Genomic DNA, 25775 nt, shown 5'->3' on the forward strand with positions numbered 1-25775 from the left:
CCTCTTGGCTGGTCCTTAGGCCTGGATTTTTGGTCTGCTGTCTCCTTCTCTGTTCAGTGTAATTCTGATTCTTATAGCCAGTAGGACCAGGGTGGAACTCCTCAGCACACATGTGAGGCCCTTCCTGACCTGTGTCTGCCTCCTTCATGCCTCATCATTGTCTACTTCCCCCCTCACTGGCAGCCTCTGGAAGCTCCCCATTTTGCAAGGGTGCCTTTCTGCCTCTCTTCCTGGAAATGGGCTGACTGCGGATTTTCTCACTCTTTCTCCCTTAGGGTTGGGGCTATTAGAACAGGAACAGTGTCTTTTATCTCTGTAGCTCTGATCCTTCATATGGTACCAGGCATAGAATGGGCACTTGGTAAAAACATCTGTGAATGAATTAAATAAATGGAGAAAATTAAAACAAATATCCTCTGAATCAACCTATTTATTTGATTCATTGCTTTGTTGTGTTATGCATGCCTCATACATTCTTTTCTGCATTTTAGTGTCAATTTTTCTGTGTTTGAAAGCTGATTCTGATGGACTTGATTTTTAGTAGTAAATTTAATTTGCTTATTCTTATTACTTTTTTGTGAGATAATCAGTAGTTTTGGCCTTCAACTTTATTTTTGGGTGAGAGACTACTGGCTTTTTCTTTATGGAATATTATTATTTGCATTTTGAAAGTTATACTTTTTGTTTCTTTCATTCCAACAATTATCCTTAATAAATTAATAAAATGCTATGTAAACTAATTTCTTATATCTGTATGAAGAATTAAGCAGTATTTGATGATACCACCATGTTTTTACTTTAACCCTGTGAATCTTTTTGTTGTTGTTGTTGTTGTTTTTGGTTCTGGGGATCGAACTTGGGACCTTGTGCTTGTGAGGCAGGCTGCAGAACCACTGAGCTAAATCCCCAGCCCTGCTGTGTATCTTTTTTACTTCTCACTTCTCAGTTATTTTAAGCAGTTTATACCTAGATTATTTTATGATAATATTTTTAGAATTTTTAAAATTAAATTTTTAGAATACTGTTTATGTGTTGTTTTGGGAATACACTATTTTTATTTCCACATTAACTCTGTTTATGTAAATACAGCTCACAGTCACTGTGTCCATACACTGACACCCTTGTTTTGTGATTATTTTGATAAATCTCTCTTTGCTGGAATGAGAATCATGTTGAGGCAGGGAGCTATGTGGTTCATATACTTCTAGCTCTAGAGTATCTTTTAGCCTCAATCCTATATAACTGACTATCTTGCCTTCAAGTTGTCTTTTTTCCCCGCCTCAAAGCTCTGCCTTTTATTTGCTCACAACAGCTATCGTGTGCTCTAGGTAATGTTTGTCATGCCTTGGCCTGACTGCCTTGGGACTTCTGTTGTTCTTGTGTGTCTGTGTTCTGATACCTATTCCACTTGGCTGTCTGCTGTGATCTCTTGACCACATCTTCCTCTGGAGCTTATTGCAGAGGAAAGCACTGAGATCAGCCTGGTTTTTGTCCCTTGGTGTGAATATTTCCCATTTTCTATTTAGGTCTGTATAGTACTTTTACCTGTGTCCTGAATTTGCAGTGTTCAGCATATCATGTCTGAGGTTTCTCTGTTCTTTTAGCTTACATGGTCCCAGGAGGCCTTGTGATGGGCAGTGCACCAGGGCAGTGGTGTGTTTGGAGTCTACACCCAACTCTGTCCAGACTTGTGCTTTCCATGGTTTTTACCTCCATATAATATTTTCTCATTTAAGGACATTATTTATTTGTGCATCTGCTTCCTTTGTTTTCCTAGATCTTAAAAAAGATTCATTGTCCTCTTAGAACATGAACCAAAAATTCTAAAAAATTAACCTGTTTCTTAGCAAATCTGTTTCCACAGAGGAATTTCTGTCCTCTTTGGGATGTGCTCCTTTGCTGAGCCATCCTTCTCAGTATCTTGCACTGTTGCAGGAGGGGGATGTTGCAGTCACCCCACACACTCAGCATATGGCACTGCAGCTCCAGCTTTGCAGGTGAACACTGGTGATTCCTGTAAGTACTTTACTCTTAGACTGGGATCCTTTATTTACCCTTCTAAGTCTTCATTGTCTAATCAAGTTTTCCTACATTTTAGTATTGATTGGCTTCTAAAATTCAGAAGGGAGAAATTAGATGCCTTCCTTTTTTTTTTGGTATTGGGTATCAAACTTGGGTCCTTGCGCTTGCGCAGCTGGTGGCTAAACCACTGAGCTAAATCCCAGGCCCTAGATGCCTTCCTTTTAAAAATTATATTCCACATTTCTTCTAGATGTGTTTGCCTTATGTTTTATTTGTTTATTTGTTTTATTTTCTGAGATAGGGTCTCACTGTGTAGTTCAGGGTGGCCTTGAACTCATTACATAGCCTAGGCTGGCCTCAAACTTGCAACAGTCCTTCTGCTTCAGCCTCCTGAGTGCTGGTATTACAGGTGTGCAGCACCACACCCAGCTTGTGTTTTAGGTCTAATTTTTGAGAAGCTTTAATTTTTTTCTCATTACCCAAGAAAAATTTTGCTTCTTATGCAGTGATCTGATCATGTGTTGAGGTTTACTGTAATGTTTGGAGACAGTTCCATTCTCAGTTATCTTAGTTCCTACTCAGCAGGTTCTGTGTTGCTACTGTAATCAGAATCCCTGTTATCTTCTCCTTTCATACTCTTTTCTCTGTGTGTGCAGTACCTACTAGGAGACACTGTGCAGGCACCATTCCCAGTGTTGGGGATATCACAGGCTAAATAGAAGGTCCACTGGCTCAAGAAATCCAGCATCGAGAGGCAGGATAGGCCCTGTGCACGTCCTACTGAGATGTGTGCAGGTAAGGGTCTGGTTGAGGTGGCTCCTCCCAGGAGGAAATGTTTGAGTTTGGCCTTCAGGACTGACAGCAAGGTGACAAGCTGGTGTTGTGCTTCCCTTGTTCCATGACGACCTGGCTAGTGACAGTACTGGACGGGATTGCCACAAAGAAAGAAACACATTATTTTTTAAGGCAAAAATAGTGATTTTATTTTTTTAAGATTACCTAGTTCTTCACTTGAATTTTAACGTTCCCTGTAAGTGTTGACACTCAGAGTCCAATGAAAATATTCTGTCTACATCAGAGAGCAGAGGTCAAAGAAAGGCCAGGTTCCAGACAGAAGAAATCATTCTCCCTTGGCCTGCATGGGAGCACACATGCCTTGGAGCTCCCACCTGCAAGTTCTTCTGAGACCAGCCATGCTGGTGCTGGAAACAAAGGCCTTCATAGGATGCCTTCTCTGGATGAAATGCCACTTCTCATCATATTCTTTGCACGTTTGTTACTCAGGAGGTCTATTCTTGTGAAGTAGTCCTTCCATCTCCTCCCTGGCAATATTCTCTTTCCCCAGCACCCTTGTGCCATGCAGCCAGTTGGGGAGCATTGCTCCCTATCCTGTCTACTTTCAGGCAGCAGGTGTAGTTGGTCATCGTTTTGCTAGGTTACCTTATGGAAATTAGTATGTAATACTTCCTCATTCTTCACTGTCCTGCCTTTCTCAGTAGAATGGAAATCAAGTATCAGTCTACTGGGATATGTTGCATCATTTAGTAATAATTTGGAAAAAAGTGTATCCCACACAAATTAAATGAAAACTAGCAGTTTTAAAGTATACTGTCCCATCTTGTATAAACTCCAGCTTATATTTCACATTATTCCTGGTCATGCAGTAGATTCTGAAGAAAAAAAGGCTATGGATAATCAGTTAAAAGAATGACAGAGTCCCTGATGTGCTGATCAGTAGTAATACCTAATTTTGATTTCAAGTGTGCTGTAATGGATTACCATATAGATGCAGCTGAGCACTAAGCATTAAACAGAGCCATGTGTTTTTCAGAAAAGTAATATTTGTTCACACTGTGTGGCTTTCTTGAATTTTTTTATTTGATTCTCCATTGAAACTATGAACAAGGTGTCAATAGCTTATGTGGTATTCACAGCAGTGTAGTTGAGAACATCAGCTGCAGTAAAGGAAATGCCAGATTATATCTGTCTTAGTCTAGGCAGGCTTTGTCTGGGACTTTCTGAGGGACGGGCTTAGCATTTAGACATAGGTGGCTGTGTTGGGCTTTATTTTTATTGACCTCAGAGACTTCAGTGCATAAAAAATGGCCCTCTGGTATTTGGGTACAAAAAGAAGCATCGGTATGGATATTGTTTCAACCTGTGAACTGTTGTATAAGATTCTGTCCATTTGGAAATATTCTTAGTAGCTTAGTAGTATTGGTTGTGATGCTTCATATCCAAACCTTACTGAGTTTACGTTTGAGTGTTTTGAAAGTGCATCCATTTCATAAGTCTGAAAACTTTTGCCCAGAAGGGGGAATGATGAGAGACCTGACCTCAGAATAACTTGGAGACTACTTTTGTGGCCTGCCAGTTCCCTCATCATCTTACTGTATTTTCTGTTTTTTCCGATATTAAAAAGATGCTTTTCTTTGTTGCATACTAACAAAAGACAATCTAATCCAAGAGCATCCATATGTATTTTGGAAAACTGAGAAGCATGATTTAGTGTCAGTCTGGTTTCTTGACTAAATTAAAGGTCTGAAGAACAGTAGGTCTGGCAGACATTTATCTAGTTCAAGATAGGACATACCCTGAATTGTTAATGTTCTTAGTACAGTACCTCCTATTCAAAATATTTAAATTAAGTGGCAAAATGAGATCAGAAAATGATACTGGAATGTTGCTGGGTGCCAGGTCTGCAATGAGGAAGAGCCCACGAGAGGGACATCATATCATGTTCCTGCCCTGCCATTTGCTAAGGTGGAATGGACTGCCAAAGTAGGCACAGGAAAAGTGGGTTAAGGCCTTGAAATAGGGACCCATATCAGCTGAACAGCACAGAAAAGGAGCTGAGTGAATTAAAAAATTGGTCTGTTATGTCTTGTTAAGTTCCATTATATTAAAAGGGAATCAGAAGGAGTAGTCATTTCTCTGTGGAAAGCTTAATAAAAACCCATGTGAGCATTATCCTCACATAATCTAGAGCATATGTCCAGAACATAATTGTGAGCATCCTTGGAGTGCAGAATACAACATACCAGATATGCAAGACCATCTAGAGTTACGGGCTAGAAAGAGAACAAATTGACTGGAACATACATTTCTCAAAAAAGATGAGCAACACATTTATGAAAAAATGCTCAGTGTCACTAATCATTAAGGAAATTAGAATTAAAACCACAGTGAGTTATCACTTCATACCTGTTATGTTTGCAGTTATCCAAAAGATGAAAGGTAACGAGTGTTGGCAAGGAAGCAGAGGAAGGGGAGCCCTAGTACATTACTGGGAACGTAAATTGGGACAGCAGTTGTGGAAAGCAGTGTGGAGGTTCTGCAAAAAGCTGTACCTAGACCCACTGCATGATCCAGCTGTCCCACCTCTGGATGTATATCCAGAAAATTGAAATCTGTATGTCACAGAGACATTTGCACTCCCATTTTGTTTGAAGCAGCATTCATGCAGCCACCATATGGAAAGTGTCATTGGCCATCAGTGCATGGATGAATAAAGAAAATGTGGGCTAGTTCAGCAAAGGAATATTATCCAGCCTTTAAAAAGAGGGAAATATGTCATTTGCAGCAATGTGGACACCCTGGAGAACATTATACTAAGTGTTAAAAGCCAGGCACAGGAAGATAGATGCTGTAGGACCTCACTTCTGTGTGGAATCTAAGTTTAGCTTAGAGCAGAGGAGAGTAGATTCCTAGTTATGAGAGGCTGGCTAGAGGCAGTGGAGCCTAGTGATAAGCGTATGTCTGTGGATATGTTTAGGGTAGAAGGGGTTGGGCAGAAGGGAGAAGAGGCATACAAAGAGAAATTGCAGAGACTCCCACTCCTTTAGCTCTGCTGATTCTTTCTCTTTGTTCTCCACATCCTCAAGATTTGGATGCCAGATCAGTCTCTTATAAAACGCTATCACGGTTTGTGGACATCACACATTAGCTTCTTTTGCAAGAACCAGGTCTGCCTCCACTGTCCCTTTCCCAGAATCTGGGCCATATCACTGCTCTGGATTCAATTATCATCATCATTATTATTTTGATATCATCAGCACTGTTTAAGAAATTGGATTTCCTCTTGTTGTCTGACTTCTCTTTGCGTTTGTTATTTTTACCCTCCTTCATCTTCTTATACTTTTCCTTGGAAAAGCCTTTCCACATGGCAGACTCTGCGTGCCCCTTATTCTTCTCCACAACATGCTCCTCCTCATCGTCTGGAGAAGAGGATTCCTCTGTCAGCTGACCTCCTGCTTTTCATTCTTGTGTTGCTCAGTTCTACCTAATGGGCTAAGGCCACCAGGCTCCTTGCCATTGCTGGGAGCTGAGCAGTTTTGGTCTGAGTGCTGGGGTAAAAGGAGTCCCATGTCAGGTGCATGCAGTTAAGCATTAAATAATGAATTTTATGTTTTAGAATTGCTGGAAGAATAGATTTTTAAATGTTCTCTCTAGAAAAAATGACAAGTATGTGAGGTGATGGATATGTTAATTAGCTGGATAGTTTCATTCCACAAGGTATACATATATCAAAACATCACTTTTGCCTCACAGATAAGTACAATTATTATTTGTCAATAACAAATTTAAATTTAAAATATAAATGAAATTAATTTTTAAAATTAAAAAAAAAAATCTAGAGTAAGTCTGAAATGGAGGCTTTCTCCAAGAAAGAGAATGGAGAAAAATCAGTTTAGTGATTTTCAGCATATGATCAGCTGTGTCCTGCTTTTAATGCAGGTAATCAGAAATGACCCTTGAGGGGCTGGGGATTTAGCTCAGTGGCACTCCGCCTGCCTCGCAAGCACAAGGTCCTGAGTTCAATCCCTGGTACTGGAAAAGAAAAGAAAAGAAATGACCCTTGATACACTTTGCATAGCATTTCATCCTTGTAGATGTGAGGAATTCTTAATAAGTTTTGTAATTAAGTACGTTTATATATCATGTCTAGCATCTTGAAAGAATGGTTTTAAATTATATAGCTTTGACTTTTTGTTTTGGTTTTCTTTACTAATTTTGGAGTTAAACATCATTAAGCCAATGATACCACAAGGAAAGATGGGATACATTCTATGTTGATGTGAAGATGGGACCATTGTAGAGATTACGATCACCTGTAGATTTCACGATTTTGCAAGTTAAAAGAATTTAAAATTTGTTTGCTGAGTATTCACTGGGCACCTGCTTTGTGCCAAACAGAAATCCTGTAGGTGTGGGGTTGTTCCAGGGGCTGACAGAAGTGCAGCCCTCATGGGGCTTCTCGTGCTCTGGTAGAGGTTGTGTGGTCCCAAGGTGAGCTGGTGAGCAGGTCCTTTGATCCCGAGTGGAGGAGTATGAAGAGAGCAGGGCAGTCCAGAACAGCATGCAGAAAGGCCTCCCTGAGGAGATGACATTTGAAGTGGGGTCTGCCACTGTGCAGGGTTGTGGGCAGAAAGGTTTTGTCACCTGAAGTCACTTATGTTGGATGGACATTTACCTGTTGTGGCTTCACCCAGCAGGGGCTCCAGTAGCTGCGTCCCCTTGTTGTCTAGGAGGCGAGTGCATGTGTATGTCACTGATCCTTTGGCAAGTGAAGACTGGGGAACAGACCACACAGACTTGGGCTGGCTCTGCACAGGAAGTATCTGTTAGCTGCCTGCAAGTGTATTATTCAGGAGGTCAGAATATATACTTTTGACCTTAGTTTCTTTAAACATTAGAATATTAGGCTAGCTAAACCTAGAATGGTGATTTTCATTGTACAGTAGTATTGTCAATACTAACAGATGTATTTTGATGAGCTTTGAGATTTTCTATGTTTTAAAAATATGTAGTTGCAGCCAAAGTCTAAAAAAATCTTACTACCTAAGTATAACTTGCCAAAGTTGTTCTAGAGTGAGGAAAAAAGTCATTCTCATTGGCTAGGGTTTTCTCAGGTGTAGATGGTAGTGGCATTAATTAAATACTCTGTACATCATAAATGTGTTCTTTATCTGCCAGTGGGGCTGTTCATAACAGTAATCCTGAGACTTGTGCTTTTAGGCCTTTACTTTCACAAAGGTCTTGCCACTGACTTCACTCCCCATCACCCCCTACATTGTTTTTGGTCTTGTCCTCTCTTTGTTTGTCTTTCTTCCAGACTGTGTACTTTGTCTGGGAACTAATAATGATTATAACAGAAATGGGAAGAAGGTAAAAAAGAGGTGAATCTGGCATTTTGGAAATTATTCTTTTAGTATTTAAGTGATGAATCTTATTTAATCAAGATAGAATGATACTTTTTTCTCTTCTTTTCTTTTGCCTCCTGTTTCCATTGGGGGAATTAAAACTTAGATAATAATTTATTTAAAACATTCAGGAAAGAAAGCAAAGTAAAAGAAACCATCCCATGGGAATGCATGAATAATATTACATTATGTTATTATACATGTATTACAAATACAATATTTATGTTAGTATAGTTTTTCTTTTATCTACTAAAACACATATTATAATATAGGCCTATAATGAAAATATGTATTTTTATTTATATCTTATTTTTTCTTATTTTACAGAAAATACTGCAGTTTCTACCTGAACGAATTTTCTTTCGATGGCATTACCAGAGCATAGGTAAGAACAATTTTAAAATCTTCTAAAATAAACTTTTAAAATCAAATTTCCAGTAGTGCTTTATATAATTAACATCCTCAGCTTATAGCAAGGAATATTAATAAGGATATGACAATTAAAACCCAAGACAAGTCCAGCCTGGACTGTAGAGGACATATGCCTATCTCTTACTCCAACAGTGTCAACTGCATTGTGATTCACAGATCATCAGCCTCCCCCAGGAGTTTGAGGGAGATGCAGAATCTCAGGCCCCACCAGACCTACAGAGTCTCTTGTGGGGGTGGGTCCTATACACATAGTTTGAGGAACACAGAACTTCAGTATTTTCTTAATAAGTTTACATTTTTCTTATAAAAATATCTTGGTCTTTAAGCCTGTATCATGGACTCACAATTATTTCATTTGGATGCAATAGCCAGCAGAAACTTGAAATAAAAAGCAAGCTGCCAGAGCCGCCCTTTCTGTTGGGTTTTTCCCAGCTAACAGCATTTCATCCCAAGTCAGTGTGCACAGCCCAGCTGGAGTGATTCTGGGGTGTGGGTTGTAAATTCTGCCATCTGTCTAACATTATCTGCTTCAGGCCTTCTGCCTTCCAAGATCTGGTATCTCCTAACATTTTTTTCTTTACCAAATGGTCATATTGGAGTACAGCATGAACCTTATGATGACTCTAACCATATAGATTATTCATTCATTCACATATTTATTCAGGAGAGACATTGGCTCCCAATTCTGTGATAGAAACAAAGATTATATCATCATTCTTTTGCCCAGTGAGTAGATAGGTGAGAATAATTATTACAGCATGATTGTTACTATGTAAGAAGTCTAATAGACACAAAGAAAAAAAGTTGAATAATCCTATTTAGAGGAGTTGAGGGAGCTCCAAGAGAGGCACCTTCCATCTGAGCCTTGACTTTTTGGGAGGATTTGTTTTGTTTTGTTCTTTGAGCATGGTCTTGCTATGTAACCCACACTTGCCTCAAATTCACAGTAGTCTTCCTGCCTCAGCCTCTGAAGGCTCCATCTGAGCCTTGAAAGATGATATGGGATGGGCTTTCTGGATGGGAGATCAATATGTGAAAAGTCACAAAACTTGAAAGAATCTGGTGTGACCAATGGATATTCCAAATTTCAGAACCTTAAATTGAATTAGGGTTACTTTTGTAAAAATATGAAACTGATTCTTATAGAAACTGAATTATTTAGTTATATGTTATAAATTGAAAATAAAGTATATGGTAAATACAACTATGAATCCTAATGAAGAAATCATTACATTAAGAAAGTGCCTTGATCTTTAAATCTTCCAAATACCCACAAAAAATTTCTACTTTAAATCTTAGAGTTGTCTATAGAGTTTTGCTTAATTGAAAAGCTTGTGTATTTAAATTCATGTACAAATAAAGAATTTAAATGTGAAGTCTTAATTTAGAGCGATAACATGGGGATTTGTCCTGCACCATGGTATAACAGGAATGGGTGGCAATGACAACTGTATGCAGTACTTTTTATCTGTGCTAGCTATAATCCTTCTTTAATTTTGTTTCTATCATTTGTATGAAAACTACACTCATTTTGCTCAGATAGTGCTTTAGAATGTCTGAAGATTAGTGAGGTCCCCTCAGCATGAATAAACTTATTAAAACTATATGAAAACTAATTTACATTTGTATTGTGAAACTTCACACATCTGGTAGGCAATATGTGGTATTACTTTATCATTGCCCCAAACCTAAAACCTGGTCATGTTTGCTGGCATAGTTTTTTACCCAGTTTTGTAGCGTCTTATCAAGAGTGACCAGAGGCCTTGGACTCCTTGACTGGAGAGCAGAGCACTCATCTCTGGAGCTGGCAGTGTGGCATGTGTACTTGGTGTATGGAACAGGTATCTCTGTATACTGGTCAGATGTAAGAACATCCTATTTATTACTGATGATTATATTTAATTCTTGAGTCAGATAGTCCCTTTTTCAATAAATACATTTCTGCATTATTAATCACATTTGGTGATTATATGGGTTCACTTCTTGTTTACAGTGATCTTTAGACGAGATGTGCTTGGAATCAGACTTATTCAGAGTTTAGATCAACAGTATTTGCATTGTTGTGCAATGAAGCAAACAATCTGAAATATCAACCCCATGTGTGTCTGTGTGTCACGCCCCAGCTGTCTCTAACCAAGTATGCTATTAGTTCTGGAGCTTAAGATGCTAATGTTAATAATTGATGGAATAATGAAACCTCAAATAGCCTTTGTCAGGTTTTGTTATCATAAGTCCTATCTGCTACTGACTTACTCAGAAACAGCTTCACTTGTCACAGTGTTTTCAATTTTGAAATCATTGATAGGAGATCGTAGCTTAGTAATTATATCAGTCATGCTTACTAGAGAAATAGATTTAATGCAAGATATACAAATATGTAAGAATTTATGAGATTGACTTACAGTGGCTACCTGCAGAATCAGAAAAGTACAAAAGGGTTGTCTGTGTACTGGAGATCTGAAGGATCCAATTGAAGGCTTGGAGCTCACTGTAGTGTCCTGTGTGAGTCCGTATCAAGAGGCAGAAGGTTCTGCACCAGAAGGATGAAGAGTCTGTGCTGGAAGCCAGGAGATGTCTAAGGTGAAGATTGGAGCTTCTCCAAAGGAACAGAAGTGAGCCTTCCTTCTTGGTTTCCCTTTTATACCATTCAGGTGGCAAGCCTATTGGTTGCTGTCACTCACACCCAGTAAATCCCGGCACATCTTTAGTAAATCCCTTCAGCCACACCCAAAACTATGCTAATCCAATTTATTTGGACATTTCTTACTCAGATTGACACTGTCAGTTAATTATCATAATCCACCCCTTGTCAACTTGACAACCAGACACATTTCCGTAAATCATAGTCTCCAGATACAAAGACAAGTTCGTAATTACCCCTACCATGGTACTACTGTTCTGTGTACAAATGGAAATGTACTAACTGCCTCCCGGAATAGAAGGCAAGTTTTCTTTTGGTGATGCTTACTCCTAACATTTCATAACTGGAACATTATAACATACATTTTACATTACTCAAGAAGCAATATTAAGTCTATCAGCTTATTGCATAGGAATCATATTAGGAGAGAACTATTGTAATTATCATCCTCATTCCTGTAACTGATCACAGGCTCATAGCTGGTATTTAGAACTAGCTTCTTTTGTTACCCATTTTGTGTTCCCTTGGCCTTCAGCAAGCACCTCAGCAGGTCTTGGTTCTTTTCCTGATAGGGTGACCCATACCTTCATTCCTGAAGGTTCTGATCCATTTGTCATCCTGCCTGCACTGGGTTGTAGTTTCCCATTGATCTTAATAACAGGGCACGGTAATACTAGGAGATACCCTAGGGTATATCCTGCACTCCAAGTATATTCTTTCTTTCTCCCATTGTGGAATAGTAGTCCAAATTTCCCTTGATAATCTGGGTCAGTCACCACTGCCAACATGTAACTCTTTTTAGCTTGTTTCCTCAGAGGCATGAGGAGACCAAAATGACCAGGGGGAGGTCTTATCTTCCAGTTCAATGTTATCATTGTTGTGCTTCCTGGTACAGGTCTTTCCTACTCTGAACCTCAGACTTTTAAACCAGCAGAGCATAGAGTTGTGGGAACAGGTAGTAAAAATTTTGCTAGTGGATCACTATAGGTAATGGTGAGTGGTACTATTCCCACTTCCACCCTTTGACTCATGGACCTTTGAATCCTGGCTATGGGAGACACAGTGCCATGTAGTGGATGCTGATTCAAAGCGTATACAGCTTTGAACCTTGCCCCAACCGTACAAGCTATTGCAACCTAGCTGGTGCTGTATCTGTGTCTTTTTTTTCCCTTCAGTACCAGGGATTGAACTCAGGACCTTTCACTTGCCAAACAGGCACGTCGCCACTGAGCTATATCCCCGGGCCGTATATCTGTGTCTTTAAAACACCATTCCACCCTTTTATCAATCCAACCATTTCTGGCTGGTGAGGAACATGGTAAGACCAATAAATTCCATGAGCATGAACCCACTGCCTCATTTTTTGGCTATACAATGTGTTCCTTGGTCAGAGGCAATGTTGTGTGGAATATCATGACAGTGGATAAGGCATTCAGTCAGTGCACAGATGGTAGTTTTGGTAGAATTATTACATACAGGGAAGGCAAATCCATATCCAGAATAAGTATCTATGCCAGTAAGGACAAAGCACTGTCCTTTGCATGGTGGAAGAGGTCCAATATAATCAACCAGCCCCCAGGTCACAGGTTGACCACCCCAGGGAATAGTTTCATATTTGGGAACTCTGTGTTGGTCTCTGCTGCTGGCATAGTGGGCATTCAGCAGTAGCTGTAGCCAGATCAGCCTTGCTGAGTGGGAGTCTATGTTGCTGAGCCCACGTATAACTTCCATCGTTGCCAGTGTGGCCACTCTGTTCATGATCTCATTGGACAATGACAGGGATGGCTGAAGAAAGAGATTGACAGCTATCTGCAGAATGGGTCATCCTATCCATTTGTTAAAATCCTCTTATGCTGAGATCACTATTTGGTGAGTGTTTACATGGGATACAGATATTTTTGCATCCTTTGCCCATATAGAGAGGTCTGTCCACAACCTCTTCCCCAGATATCTTTGTCACCAATTTTCCAGTCATGTTCTGTCTTAATTACCTTTTCTCTTGTTGCTGAAACAAAATACCCAACACCCAAAGTTAAAAAGGAAAGGGTTTATTTAGCTGACAGTTTGTAGAGGTGTTAGTCCATAATCAGCTGGCTCTAAGGCAGAGTGGCACATTGGAGGGGGGCAACAGTTCATGGTGGTGGAAGACAGCAAAAGCAAAAAGAGATCTTAACAGCATCTTTCTGCCCCTTTTATCTTATTCCGACTACTGAGATTAGGGTGGTGCCAAACCAATCACTCATGTGTAGTTTAATAATCATGTGTGGTTTAATAATCACAAACCCTTAATCCCAGCATCACACGCTCTAGATTAAGCCACCTTTGAAAAAGTGTGAGACTTTGGGGGGACATCTAAACCCAAGCTATAACATGTTCCTTCCAAGTTCCTGACTACTGGCCAGACCGTTGGCTACAGCCCATGAATCAGTATACAGTCACACATCTGGCCGTTTTTCTTTCTAGGTAATGTGTGCCACCAGGTGCACTGCCTGAGATTCTGCCCACTGTGAAAGTGTCCCTTCACCAGTGTCCTTCTGGAATGTCCTCTACAGGGGCTGTAATGCTGCAGCTTTCCACTTGCAGGTGGTGCCAGCATAACATGCAGAGTCATCTTTAAAGCAGGCTTTCAGCTTCTCTTCCTCTCACAGCTTATCATATGGTACACCCCATAAGGCCATAGGTGCATGCTGGGAGACAGAAGGCAGTATAGCAGAAGTAGGAACCATGAGCATCAGGGCAACTTCTTCATGTAACTTAGTTGTACCCACTGGACCTGCTCTGGCATGATTACATATATACCATTTCCATTTAATGATGTACCATTGTTTGCATGTCCCACCTTATGACTTGCTGGATCAAATAATACCCAGCTCATGATAGGCAGCTCAAGTTGCATGGTAATCTGGTATGCCATGGTCAAGCGTTCAGTTTCCACTAAGGCCTAGTAGCAGGACAAGAGCTGTTTTTCCAAGGGAGAGTAGTTGTCTGCAGATGATGGCAGAGCCTTGTTCTGAAATCCTAAAGGGCTCTACTGCATTTCACCTATGGGGGCCTGACAGAGGCTCCAGACAGCATTGCTATCTGCCACTGACACTTCAAGTACCACTGGATCTGCTGGATCTTATGGCCCCAGTGGCAGAGCAGCCTGCACAGCAGCCTGGATCTGTTGCAGAGCCTTTTCTTGTTCCAGCCCCTATTCAACCGAGACATTGAGTAAATAGGCCAGAGTAAGACAACTAAGTGAGAAATGTTTTGCTTCTGAAATCCAGATAGGCCCATTAGGCATTAGACCTCTTATTTGGTTGTAGGGGGAGTGAAATATAACAACTTATCCTTTACCTTAGAAGGGATATCTGTATATGCTCTACACCACTGGACTCAGAAATTTCACTGACTAGAAGGACCTTGAATTTTAGTTGAATTTATTTCCCATCCTCTGGCTTTCAAATGCTTTACTAACAAATCCAGAGTGGTTGCTACCTCCTGGTCACTTGGTCCAATCAACATAATATAGTACAATTAAGTGTTATCATTATGTATGCCTAAAATGTACCAATAAATGTTTTCTATTTTTAAAAAAACATAATACGAGAGTAGGAGGCTTTCGAGCTGACTTGACACTGCTCCTAGCACAGAGGAGGCTTCCAGGTTGTTGTGCCACAGCTCCGAGCACAGAGGAGGAGGCTTCCGGGCCAGGCTACCACTGCTCCCAGCACAGAGGAGGTGAGCTGTGTGGATGCCAGCAGCAAACCCCCCCCCCCCCCCCCGTCAACATAAGAAGACACGTAAACAAGCCTCAGAACCAGACTTCCAGATCACCTACAACAACCCCAAAGGGAAACGAGATGGAACACTCTGATACTCAATGACCTGGACTCCCTAAACTAGCAATGAAAGAGAATCTGGTAAAAATGAAATCAGAAATAATTTCTCAGATAACATCAGAGAGTGTACCCATAGTACAAAACATGATTAATCTAGAGAGGAGACAGATAAAAAAATAGAGCTGAGGAACATGATGGATTCTCAATATAGGAAACAAATGGAATCCATAAAACAGATGCAAACAGATTTCTAGGAGATTAAAAACTCCATTGAAAGATTACACAGCACAATGAGCCAAAGTGAGGACAGAATTTCAGATATAGAAAATAAGATTGCAATTAGTGACCAGGAAAAGAAAAATTGCTTTAAAATTGTAAGGGACCACAAGAAATCAATACAGCAGCTGCTAGACGATGCAAAGGAGAGTAACGTAAGACTGATTGGAGTCAATGAAGAAACAAGAGAGAATGCAGATGACGTAAAAAAACTCTTCACAGAAGTGATGGCAGAAAACTTCCAAGCATGGGAAAAAAACTTGACATACAGATAAGTGAGGCATATAGGACTCCAACTTGATAAAAAAAAAACTACACATAGGCATATAATTGTTAAGATTCTGGAAACCCAACAGAAGAGCAAAGCTCTACAAGCCGAGAAAAGAAACAAATCACATACAAAGGAAAACCCATCAGAAGTCTCAACACAAACCCTCAAGGCAAGAAGAGCTTAGGGTGATGTATTATAAGCCCTAAAGGAAAACAACCTCCAAGCCAGATTGATGTACCCTGCAAAACTATCTTTCAAAATGGATGGAGAAATAAGATACTTTCATGACAAAGAGCACCTTAGGAGCTTCAGGAATACCAAACCAGCACTCTAAAAAATTTTAGAGAAAATCCTAGGAAAAGACAATGAGGATCACAACCCCAGGAAGCAAAGCAGAATGAACCCATCAGTCACGACAAGAAATTAAAAGCAAAGGGGGAGAATCCAACAAAAAGAATAAATCATGACAATGATAAGCCAATACATATCAGTTATAACCATCAATATTAATGGTCTCAACTCACCAAGCAAAAGAAATAGACTGGCAGAATGGGTTAAGAAGCAAGATCCAACAATATGTTGCATACAGGAAACACACTTAATTCAAAATGAATCTCAGGGACTGAAAGTTAAAGGGTGGAAAACAATACTCCATGCGACAGAAACCCGATAAAAAGCAGGATAGCTATCCTCTTTGCAGATCAAGTGGATTTCAAACCCAACACTGATTAAGAGAGACAAAGGAGGACACTATATCCTTGTAAAGGGAACAATCCAACAGGAAGCGATGACAATCATAAATATCTATGCACCAAACACTAGTGCACCCAACTATATAAAACAAATACTAATGGACATGAAAAATCAAATAAGCACTAATACAATAGTAGTGGGGGACCTTGGTATTCCACTGTCACAAACAGATAGATCAACTAGACAAAAAATAGCAACAAAATACTAGAACTCAGTCACACTCTTGGACAAATGAACTTAACAGATGTTTAGTGTTCCACCCCACAAAATCAGAACACACGTTCTTTTCAGCTGCACCTGGGTCGTTCTCTAAAATAGACCACATACTCACTCATAGAACATATTTAGGTAAGTGCAAAGGAATTGAAGTTATCCTCTGTATATTATCAGACCATAGTGTGATGAAATTGGAGATCAACAGCAAAAGAAACTGCAAAAATTTCATAAACACATGGAAATTTAACAATGTATTTCTGAATAACCAATGAGTCACAGAGGAAATTAAAGAAGAAATCAGACAGTTCCTTCAATTAAATGACAATGACAGTACGACATAAAGGAATCTGTGGGACACAATGAGAGCAGTCTTACGAGGGAAATTCATATCAGTGAATACTCATATTAGGAAAACAGAACGAGCCCAATTAAACAACCTGATGCTGAACCTCAAGCTTCTAGAAAAAGAAGAACAGGACAACCCCAAAGCTCATACAAGGGAGGAAATTACAAAGATCAGAGCAGAAATCAATGCAATGGAGACTAAGAGAACAATACAAAAAAATCAATGAAGCCAAGAATTGGTTCTTCAAAAGAATCAACAAAATTGACAAACCCTTAGCCAACCTTATCAGAAAAAGGAAAGAAAAGGCCCAAATCCATGCAATTAGGAATGAAAAGGGTGAAACTGTAACGGACCCAGCAGAAATCCAGAGGATCATCAATACCTACTTCAAGAACCTATATGCCAATAAGATGGACAACACAGAAGAAACGGACAGATTCCTAGATACATATGAATTGCCAAAATTGAACGAAGAATACCTAAAATTTCTAAACAACCCAATATCAATCAATGCAATTGAAAACGTCATTAAAAACTTACCAATTAAGAAAAGCTCGCCTGATGGCTTCACTGCTGAATTCTACAAGACATTTAGAGAAGAACTGCTGCCACTACTGTTTAAACTCTTCAATGAAATTGAAAGGGAAGCAATACTCCCAAATTCATTCCTAGAAACAAACATCACCTGGATCCCTAAAGCGGAGAAAGACCCAACTGAAAAAGAGAACTATAGGCCAATCTCCTCAATGAACATAAATGCAAAACTCCTTAATAAGATACTGGCAAATAGAATGCAGAAGATCATCAAGAAAATCATACACCCTGATCAAGTGGAATTCATCCCAGGGATGCAGGGATGGTTCAACATACGCAAATCAATCATTGTAATACACTATATCAATAGAGCCAAGGACAAAAACCATATGATTATTTCCATAGATGCAGAAAAAGCATTTGACAAAATCCAACATGCATTTATGATAAAAACCCTACAAAAAATTGGAATAGATGGTCTCTACCTCAGACTGATAAAAGCCATCTATGAAAAACCAACACCCGATATCATACTAAATGGCAAAAAACTGAAATCCTTCACACTAAAATCAGGAACAAGACAAGGATATCCACTATCACCACTCCTGTTCAATATGGTTTTGGAAACATTAGCCACAGCAATTAGACAAGAGAAAGAAGTAAAAGGAATAAAGATAGGAAATGAAGAAGTCACATTGTCATTATTTGCAGATGACATGATACTGTATATGAAAGACCCCAAGAACTCCACCAAAAGTCTTCTAGACTTAATAACCAAATTCAGTCAAGTAGCTGGTTACATTGTCAACACACAAAAATCAATAACTTTCCACTACACGAATGACAGACTCACTGAGAGAGAAATAGGCCAACAATCCCTTTCACAATAGCACCCAAAAAACTGAAATACCTAAGAATCAACCTAATGAAAGAAATCAAAGACCTCTGAAAACCATAGAACTCTGCAAAGAGAGATTGAAGATGATATCAGGAAATGGACAGACATCCCCTGCTCCTGGGTGGAAAGGATCAATGTAGTGAAAATGGCCATACTTTCAAAACTGTTATATAGATTCAATGCAATCCCAATTAAAATCCCAGCAGCATACTTCATGGACCTTGAGAAAACAGTCCAAAAATTCATTTGGAACAAAGCAAAAACAATTCTAAGTAACACTGATATGGCAGGGGGTATCACAACCCCCAACTTGAAACTATACTACAAAGCTACTGTGATAAAACAGCATGGTACTGGCAAGAAACAGACCTGAGGTCTAGTGGAACAGATTAGAAGATGCAGAAACAACTCCAGACACACTCAGCCACCTCATCTTTGACAAAGGAGCCAAACACCCTCACTGGAGGAAAGATGGCCTCTTTAATAAATGGTGCTGGAAAAATTGGGTTTCAACTTGCCATAAACTAAAAGTAGACCTCTATCTCTCACCATGCACTAAACTAAAATCTAAATGGATTAAAGATCCAAATATTAAAACAGAAACACTAAACTGGCTGGAAGAGAGTTTAGGAAGAACTCTTGAAGACATTGGTGTAGGAAAAGATTTTATGAACAAAACCTCACTTGCCCATGAACTAGCACAAACAATCAACAAGTTTGATCTCTTCTTACTAAAAGCTTCTGCACAGCAAGAGAAACCACCAGCAGTGTGAAGAGACAACCCACAATGTGGGAAAAAATTTTTACCAGCTGTCCCTTGGACAAAGGCCTACTATCTAAAATCTATAAAGAACTTAAAAAAAATCAGACCTCTCAAATTTAAAGACCCAATCGAAAAATGGGCATCTGAAATGAACAGACATTTCTCACACAAAGAAGTGGAAATAGCAAATAAACATATGAAAAAATGTTCAACATCACTGGTCATTCGAGAGATGCAAATGCAAACAATGCTGAGATTCCACCTCACCCCAGAAAGAATGGCTGCTATCAAGAAATCAACCAATAACAGATGCTGGTGGGGCTGTGGGGAAAGAGGAACCCTGCTCCACTGCTGGTGGGAGTGTAGACTGGTGCAAGCACTGTGGAAATCAGTATGGAGATACCTCAAAGAACTAGGACTGGAAGTCCCATTTGACCCAGCTATTCCCCTGCTGGGGATCTTCCCCAAAGAATTAAAAGAATCATGCCACAGTGATATATGGTGGGCCCACGTTCATAGCAGCACAGTCTGTAATAGCTAAAACTTGGATGCAGCCCAAATGCTCATCAACTGGAGACTGGATAAAGAAAATGTGGGTATTTTAAATAAAATGGAGTCCTATTCAGCCATAAAAACCAAGAAATTAGAGACATTTATAGCTAAATGGATGCACATTGAGGCGATACTCTTAAGTGAAATAAATAAGACACACATGTAAATACTGAATAATTTATCTAGTGTGAGAAACTGAAAGTGTAAATAAGGACTAAAAGATATAATAGATAAGGTGAAATAGGAAAGAAAAGGGCAAAGGGGAAGGGGAAGTGGAGGGGTAGGGGAAAGGAAAGAAGGGAATGGAATTAATATATGAAAATGGAAAAATGGAAAGAAAGTCTTTGTAAATAGGGAGGGATGGAGGGGTTGAAGGGAGGTCAGGGGAAGGGGGAAAAATAAGAATCAAGATGCATTATGTAAAGGTGCCAATTTCCAATGATGAATCATTATATTGTATACCTAAAATGTAGCAATAAAATAAAATTAAAAGAAAACATAATATAGTATCATCAGTGTAGTGGACCAGTGTGATAACTTGTGGGAGAGAAAGAATCATGATCCCTGTGAAGTAAGTTGTGACACATGGCCGGGGAGTTAATATAACCCTGAGGTAGGACAGTGAAGGTGTATTACTGGCTTCGAGAGCTGAAAGCAAATTGTTTCTGATGGGCCTTATAGATATGTGTGGAGAAGAAGGCATTTACCAAATCAATAGCTGCATACCAAGTACCAGGAGATGTGTTAATATGCTCAAGCAAGGACACCACATCCAGTTCAGCAGCTGCAAAGTCACCACTTGATTCAGTTTACAGTAATCCACCATCATTCTGCAAGATCATTCATTTTCTGCACAGGTCAAATGGGAGAATTAAATGGGGATGTGGTAGGAACCACCACACCTCGATCCTTCAAGTCCTTGATAGTGGCACTAATCTCTAATCCCTCCAGGGATGTGATACTATTTTTGGTTTACTATTTTACCAGGCAGAGGCAATTCTAATGGCTTCCACTTGGCCTTTCCAACCACAAGATACTCCTCACACTACAAGTTAAGGAACCACTGTGAGGATTCTGTGAAGTACTAAGTATCTCAATTATGCATTTTGGAAAGGAGAAATGATTACAGGATGGATTTGAGGATCTACTGGACCCACTGTGAGACAGACTTTTGCTGAAACTCCATTCATCTCCTGACTGCCGTAGGCCCCTACCCTTACTGTAGAGCCACAAACACATTTTGGATCCCCTGGAATCAGCATTAGTTCAGAACTAGCATCTAGTAGTCCCAGAAATGTCTAATCATTTCCCTTCCCCCACTGTATAGTTACTCTGGTAAAAGGCCTCAGGTCCTTTTGGGGAAGGATGGGACAAAGACTGAACATACCAATTTTTGGTGTTGCACCAGCGTCCTTCATCAAGGGGATCTGGCTTCCCCTTCATTCAAGGGATTCTGGGTCTGTAAACTGGCTCAAATTCGGAACTGATTGAGGGGCTGTGATTCCCTGTTACTACAGTTTGAAGTAGGCTTCTGTTCATTTGTCCTTAAATTTTTTCTGTTATATAAATCTAGTAAAAAGTTTGTCAGCTTCCTGTTTGCTTCACTTTTGGAAACACTATGGCTAGTCAGCCAATGCCATAGGTCTACAAGTGTTAGACCATTCTTATCATTATTCTGCTTCTTTTGTCCATTACAATAAGTACATGCACATTGCCTGTAGCGATTAAGTGTTGGCACTTGAACCTTGCCACTCTGGGATCCAGTTAAACCTATTGCCCTTAAGTTTCTCAATCAGGTAATTGTGATCCTTACTGTAAGGTCTGGCATACAGAGAAGAGAATGACAGGGTTCTTCAGGGATGCTGGTGCTTCCCTCACGAATCAGTTTTGCAAGGTGTTAGTGAAGGGTACATTTTCTGGATCATCCCAGGGTGGAGGATTGGATTTAACATGACAGATCCACTCCAGCATTTCCATTTAACTAAGCCTCTGGATCCCCTCATCAGCAGTAAACCATGGAATGTCAGGCATCTCTAACTCATTCACAGTGGGCCTTCTTTTGATCCACACTTCTACCAACCAGCCACATAAACTATTTACACCTTTATTTCCTCCATGAGCTACAACATTAAATTCAAAATCTCTGCTTTAAGGGCCCATGTGAACAAACTCAGCCTGATCCAGATGTATCCCACATCTGTGAAATCCATTCCCACTCTTGCTCATCAGGTCTCTGCCTTTAAGAGTTAGAAAACTCAAGAAGTTCAACCTTAGGAGCCTTCTATGATTTGAGCCTGGTTATAGGCCTAGAGGCAAATGTGGGTGAGAGTGGGTCCTGAGGAGTGTTAGGATTATCATGCTTGGTCAACATAGGATTAGTTTCCTTGGTATACTAGGGGAGGCCAACACCACAGGGAGGGGGGTGGGGATGCCTCTGTCACTGTGGGTAGGGAAATCTCTTCTTCTGGCCAAATAATCTCACTAGAGTCTAGGAATGCAACATCCTCAGCCTCATCAGGATCTTCTACCATCTCCATCACAGTTTACGAGATACCATTCTTTTCTGATCAGTGCCCTCACCTTTATTTTAGATACCTTCCAAGGCTGAGCATTGTTTATGCTTTTTAGCCAATCAAATTATGAGAGTCTGTGTTTGAGTTTCTGCAGTCTCAGCCCTGTGGCTGAAGGTCAGGAGATTCTTTTTCAGGACACCCTTAGAAACTTTTAAATTCTGGGTGTGTCTGGAGCTGGGGATTTTTGTTTGTTTGTTTTGTCTTTGAGACAGGGTCTTTCTGTGTAGTTCAGGCTGACCTTGAGCTCACTATGTAGCCCAGGCTGGCCTGGAACTCCCAGAGATCCTCCTGCCTCAGCCTTGGGAGTGTTGGGATTATAGATGTGCACCACCACACCTGGCTAGGGAATTTGAATCTTTGAGCTCCTTATTTGCTTTTATCAATTTGTTCTCACAGTTAGAAGACTTTAGATTTCCTATGGATGCTTTAAGCTTATTGTTTTCCTTCACTAGTTTGCCCAGAAATGCTAAGAGTAAGCAGCCAGCAACATTATATTTCCCACTCTGCCAAAAATATTCAAAAGTATCATAAATGGAGTCACTGAATTCCACACAAGTGTTGAATTAGGATAATCAAATGGATCTGTATTGTGCATTACTTTTTTTCTTTTCATATTTTGAAACAGGGTCTTGCTGTGTAGTTCAGGCTGGCCATGAACTCACTGTGGAGCCCAGGCTGTCCTCCTCCCTCAGCCATCCAAGAGCTGGGATTATAGGCATGAACCACCATACCTGGATCATTGCCTATTACTTTAAACAGTTCACACCAGGGACTATCAGTATTCCCCACAGAAGGAGAGACTAATGGAATCTCTAGGTCTCATCAAATTAGAGAGCCAGGGGCCCTGGGAAGTGTAAGGTCCTGAGTTCAATGCCCAGTTCTGGAAACAAACAAACAAAAAACCTGAAACTAGCCAACTCCAGGAACCACTAATGGTATTAAAGAATTTCATCTTTATAATTCTGTTTCTCTAGAGCCACTTTTGGTTCCAAAATTGTATCAGTCATTGCCTACTAAAGAAACAGATTTAATGTAAGATATACAAATATATAAGAATTTACAAGATTGGCTTACAGTGGCTGCCCGCAGAGTCAGGTGTGGAAAAGTGCAGAAGGGCAGTCTGTGTACTGGAGATCTGAAGGATGCAGTCAAAGGCTTGGAGTTCATTGTAGTGTCCTGTGCAAGTCCATATCAGGAGGTGGAAGGGTCTGTCGGAAGCCAGGAGATGATGTCCAAGGTGAGGTGAAGACCGGAGCTTCTCCAAAGAAACAGAAGTGAACCTTTCTTCTTGGTTTCTGTTTTATACCATTCAGGTGGCAAGCCTATTGGTTGCTGTCACAGTAAATCCCTTCAGCCAGACCCAGAACTATTTAGTTGATCCAATTTAGTTGGGCTTTTCTTACTCAAATTGACACAATCAGTTAATTGTCCAGTAATTATACATGTTTGTTTTATATGCCTCATCATAGCTCTTGTATTCTTTCTGGTTTATTAGGATTTGTTAAAAGTGCTAGTTACTATTTGTTTTTGAAGTCCTGAGCAATTTTATTGTAGACACTAAGAACTTTAGGGCAACCAGCACTATAAGGAGAGGACTGTGCCCTGACACCTTACCCCTGGCATCTTGACTTGTGCAGATCCTCTGCACCCAGGGCAGGGGCTTCGCGCCAGTCAGTCCCTGGTGTTCTCAAGAGTTAGTGTTCTGCATTAACTGTCACCGCACCTGGGAGGGCCCAGAATCTCTCCAGTGTTTCGTTAGAACCTTGGAGTTTGGGTCAACACGCCACTGATGCAGGGTGCTTCCTGTCCCACACTAGATGTGACAGTTCCCTCCACAGAGAGATGCAAAATGAGAGCAGCCCTGTGTTCTACTCTCAACTCTCTCAGGCCTACCCAGTAAACACATTTTAACCCTGAGAAGGGGGAAAGTCATTTGAGATGCCAACTATCACAATACTCAGAGTCATCTTTTAAATTTTTTGTCATGTTTTGTTTTGTCAGCATCAACCAGAGGCATTCTGTTTCTCTTAAAACAGTTTGTAGAAGTTAAAATAGTCTGTAGTTTCTCTTGGCTTGACCTTTAAATGGGTGGCTTTTGGCTGTAAATCTCCGAGTGAGGAAATATTTGAATTCTGTGTTTTGTAGTGTGAAACAAACAGGAATTTTCTCTTCCAAGTATACACAGGTACTCTTCACGTGATGTTTGGAGAGCAAGAAGATCAATGATTGACACACACTCATGAGCTCTATGATGCATGACAGCCAATACTGAGCTGTTTGTACATTTCCAGTACTGACTACAAATCAAAAAATTGTTTGTCAAGCGTTTTCTGAAATCATTTTTTAGGCCAGTAAGTCATAGTGGGGACAGACAGGTGGCTGCTTGACACTTTATTTTTGGCAGCATTGAGAAGTGACAGGGAGGGAGATAACAGAATGGCACCAGCAGCAAAACAGGGAGACTGATACAGGGGCAGATGAGGGTACTCCCACATGTGCCCATGAGTCATCAACACAGGACTGAAGTTAATATGGGTGTTCATTTCCAAAGGGTTTACTGCTCCTCTGGAAAGGCTTCTTGTCTCATTCAATATACAGTCCTGTGCCTCAACTCAGTATTTCTAGAGTAGGAGAGAGAACATATTTTGTATTAGAGATGTTTTATAGCAAAAATGTTTAAAAATAAATGACCCTGGGCTGGGGATTTAGCTCAGTGGTTCTGCCGCCTGCCTCGCAAGAGCAAGGTCCCAAGTTCGATCCCCGGTACCAAAAAAAATAAATAAAAAATAAATGACCCTAAAAATAAAATAAATAAGCCTCCTAAGAGTTAAAGGGGTGGGACTCAGTGGAAAGTTCACATATGTGAATACTCATGTATTTTTTTTATATATGAGTTGTTACTGGTTTATTCGACTAGGTTTCTCTTATACATAGTATAAAAGCCAAGTGCATTCCTAAGCTGAAATTTGTGTTTTGCTTTTCATGAGTGTGGCCCCACTTCACCTGCAATGTGAACACAGCCTCATTTCTCTGGGGTCCTTCCCTTTCCTCCAAGCCTGAGTCCAGCAGCCTTCCCTGGTTCCCTTGAAGTTGGGCCCAAGCCACCCTGCATCTTCCCCAGGGAGCAGGGCCTCATGCCCTTTACACCAGAACCCCACAGGAGTGCATCACAGCTAGGCTTCACTGAGCCCAGGTCCCCACATGCCTGCATGTTCACAAGTGTTGGCAGGAACTCACATCCCGCTCACCCAATTGAACAATAGCCCTGAAGCCTTAGCCTCTTTTTCCTTGCCCTTCTGAAATCTAACTTTTCCTGAGGCTCCTTTGTCTCTCCCAGGAGTAGAGGGGTGAGATCATAGTCTGTCTTTTCTTCCATGCAAAATCCAGACATCAGCCTCCGCCTACTCTGTGGAAATCTCTCTCCCTGGACTGTGCCTGCCAACTTGTCCCTCCTTGTTGCCACCAAGTCTT

The 25775-nt window shown here is 40.3% G+C and overlaps 1 protein-coding gene across 16 annotated transcripts in view; it reads left to right on the forward strand.

The window, feature by feature from the left end:
* The window catches only part of Ralgapa2 (Ral GTPase activating protein catalytic subunit alpha 2), a 364983-nt gene that overhangs the window by 47932 nt on the left and 291276 nt on the right, over positions 1–25775 (forward strand). For all 16 annotated transcript variants that reach the window (XR_015442045.1, XR_015442048.1, XR_015442046.1 and 13 more), the window contains exon 4: positions 8553–8610. Coding sequence is in view for 8 of the 16 variants with exons in the window: in XM_087189021.1 (XP_087045147.1) it covers positions 8553–8610 (58 nt within the window). In the remaining 8 variants the exon portion in view is untranslated. The remainder of the gene's footprint in view (positions 1–8552; positions 8611–25775) is intronic.

The sequence above is a fragment of the Heterocephalus glaber genome, unplaced genomic scaffold (assembly GCF_053883595.1).
Source record: "Heterocephalus glaber isolate CG9 unplaced genomic scaffold, H.glaber_assembly_v1.0 deba00001532, whole genome shotgun sequence".
In the NCBI taxonomy this organism is placed as follows: Eukaryota; Metazoa; Chordata; class Mammalia; order Rodentia; family Bathyergidae; genus Heterocephalus; species Heterocephalus glaber.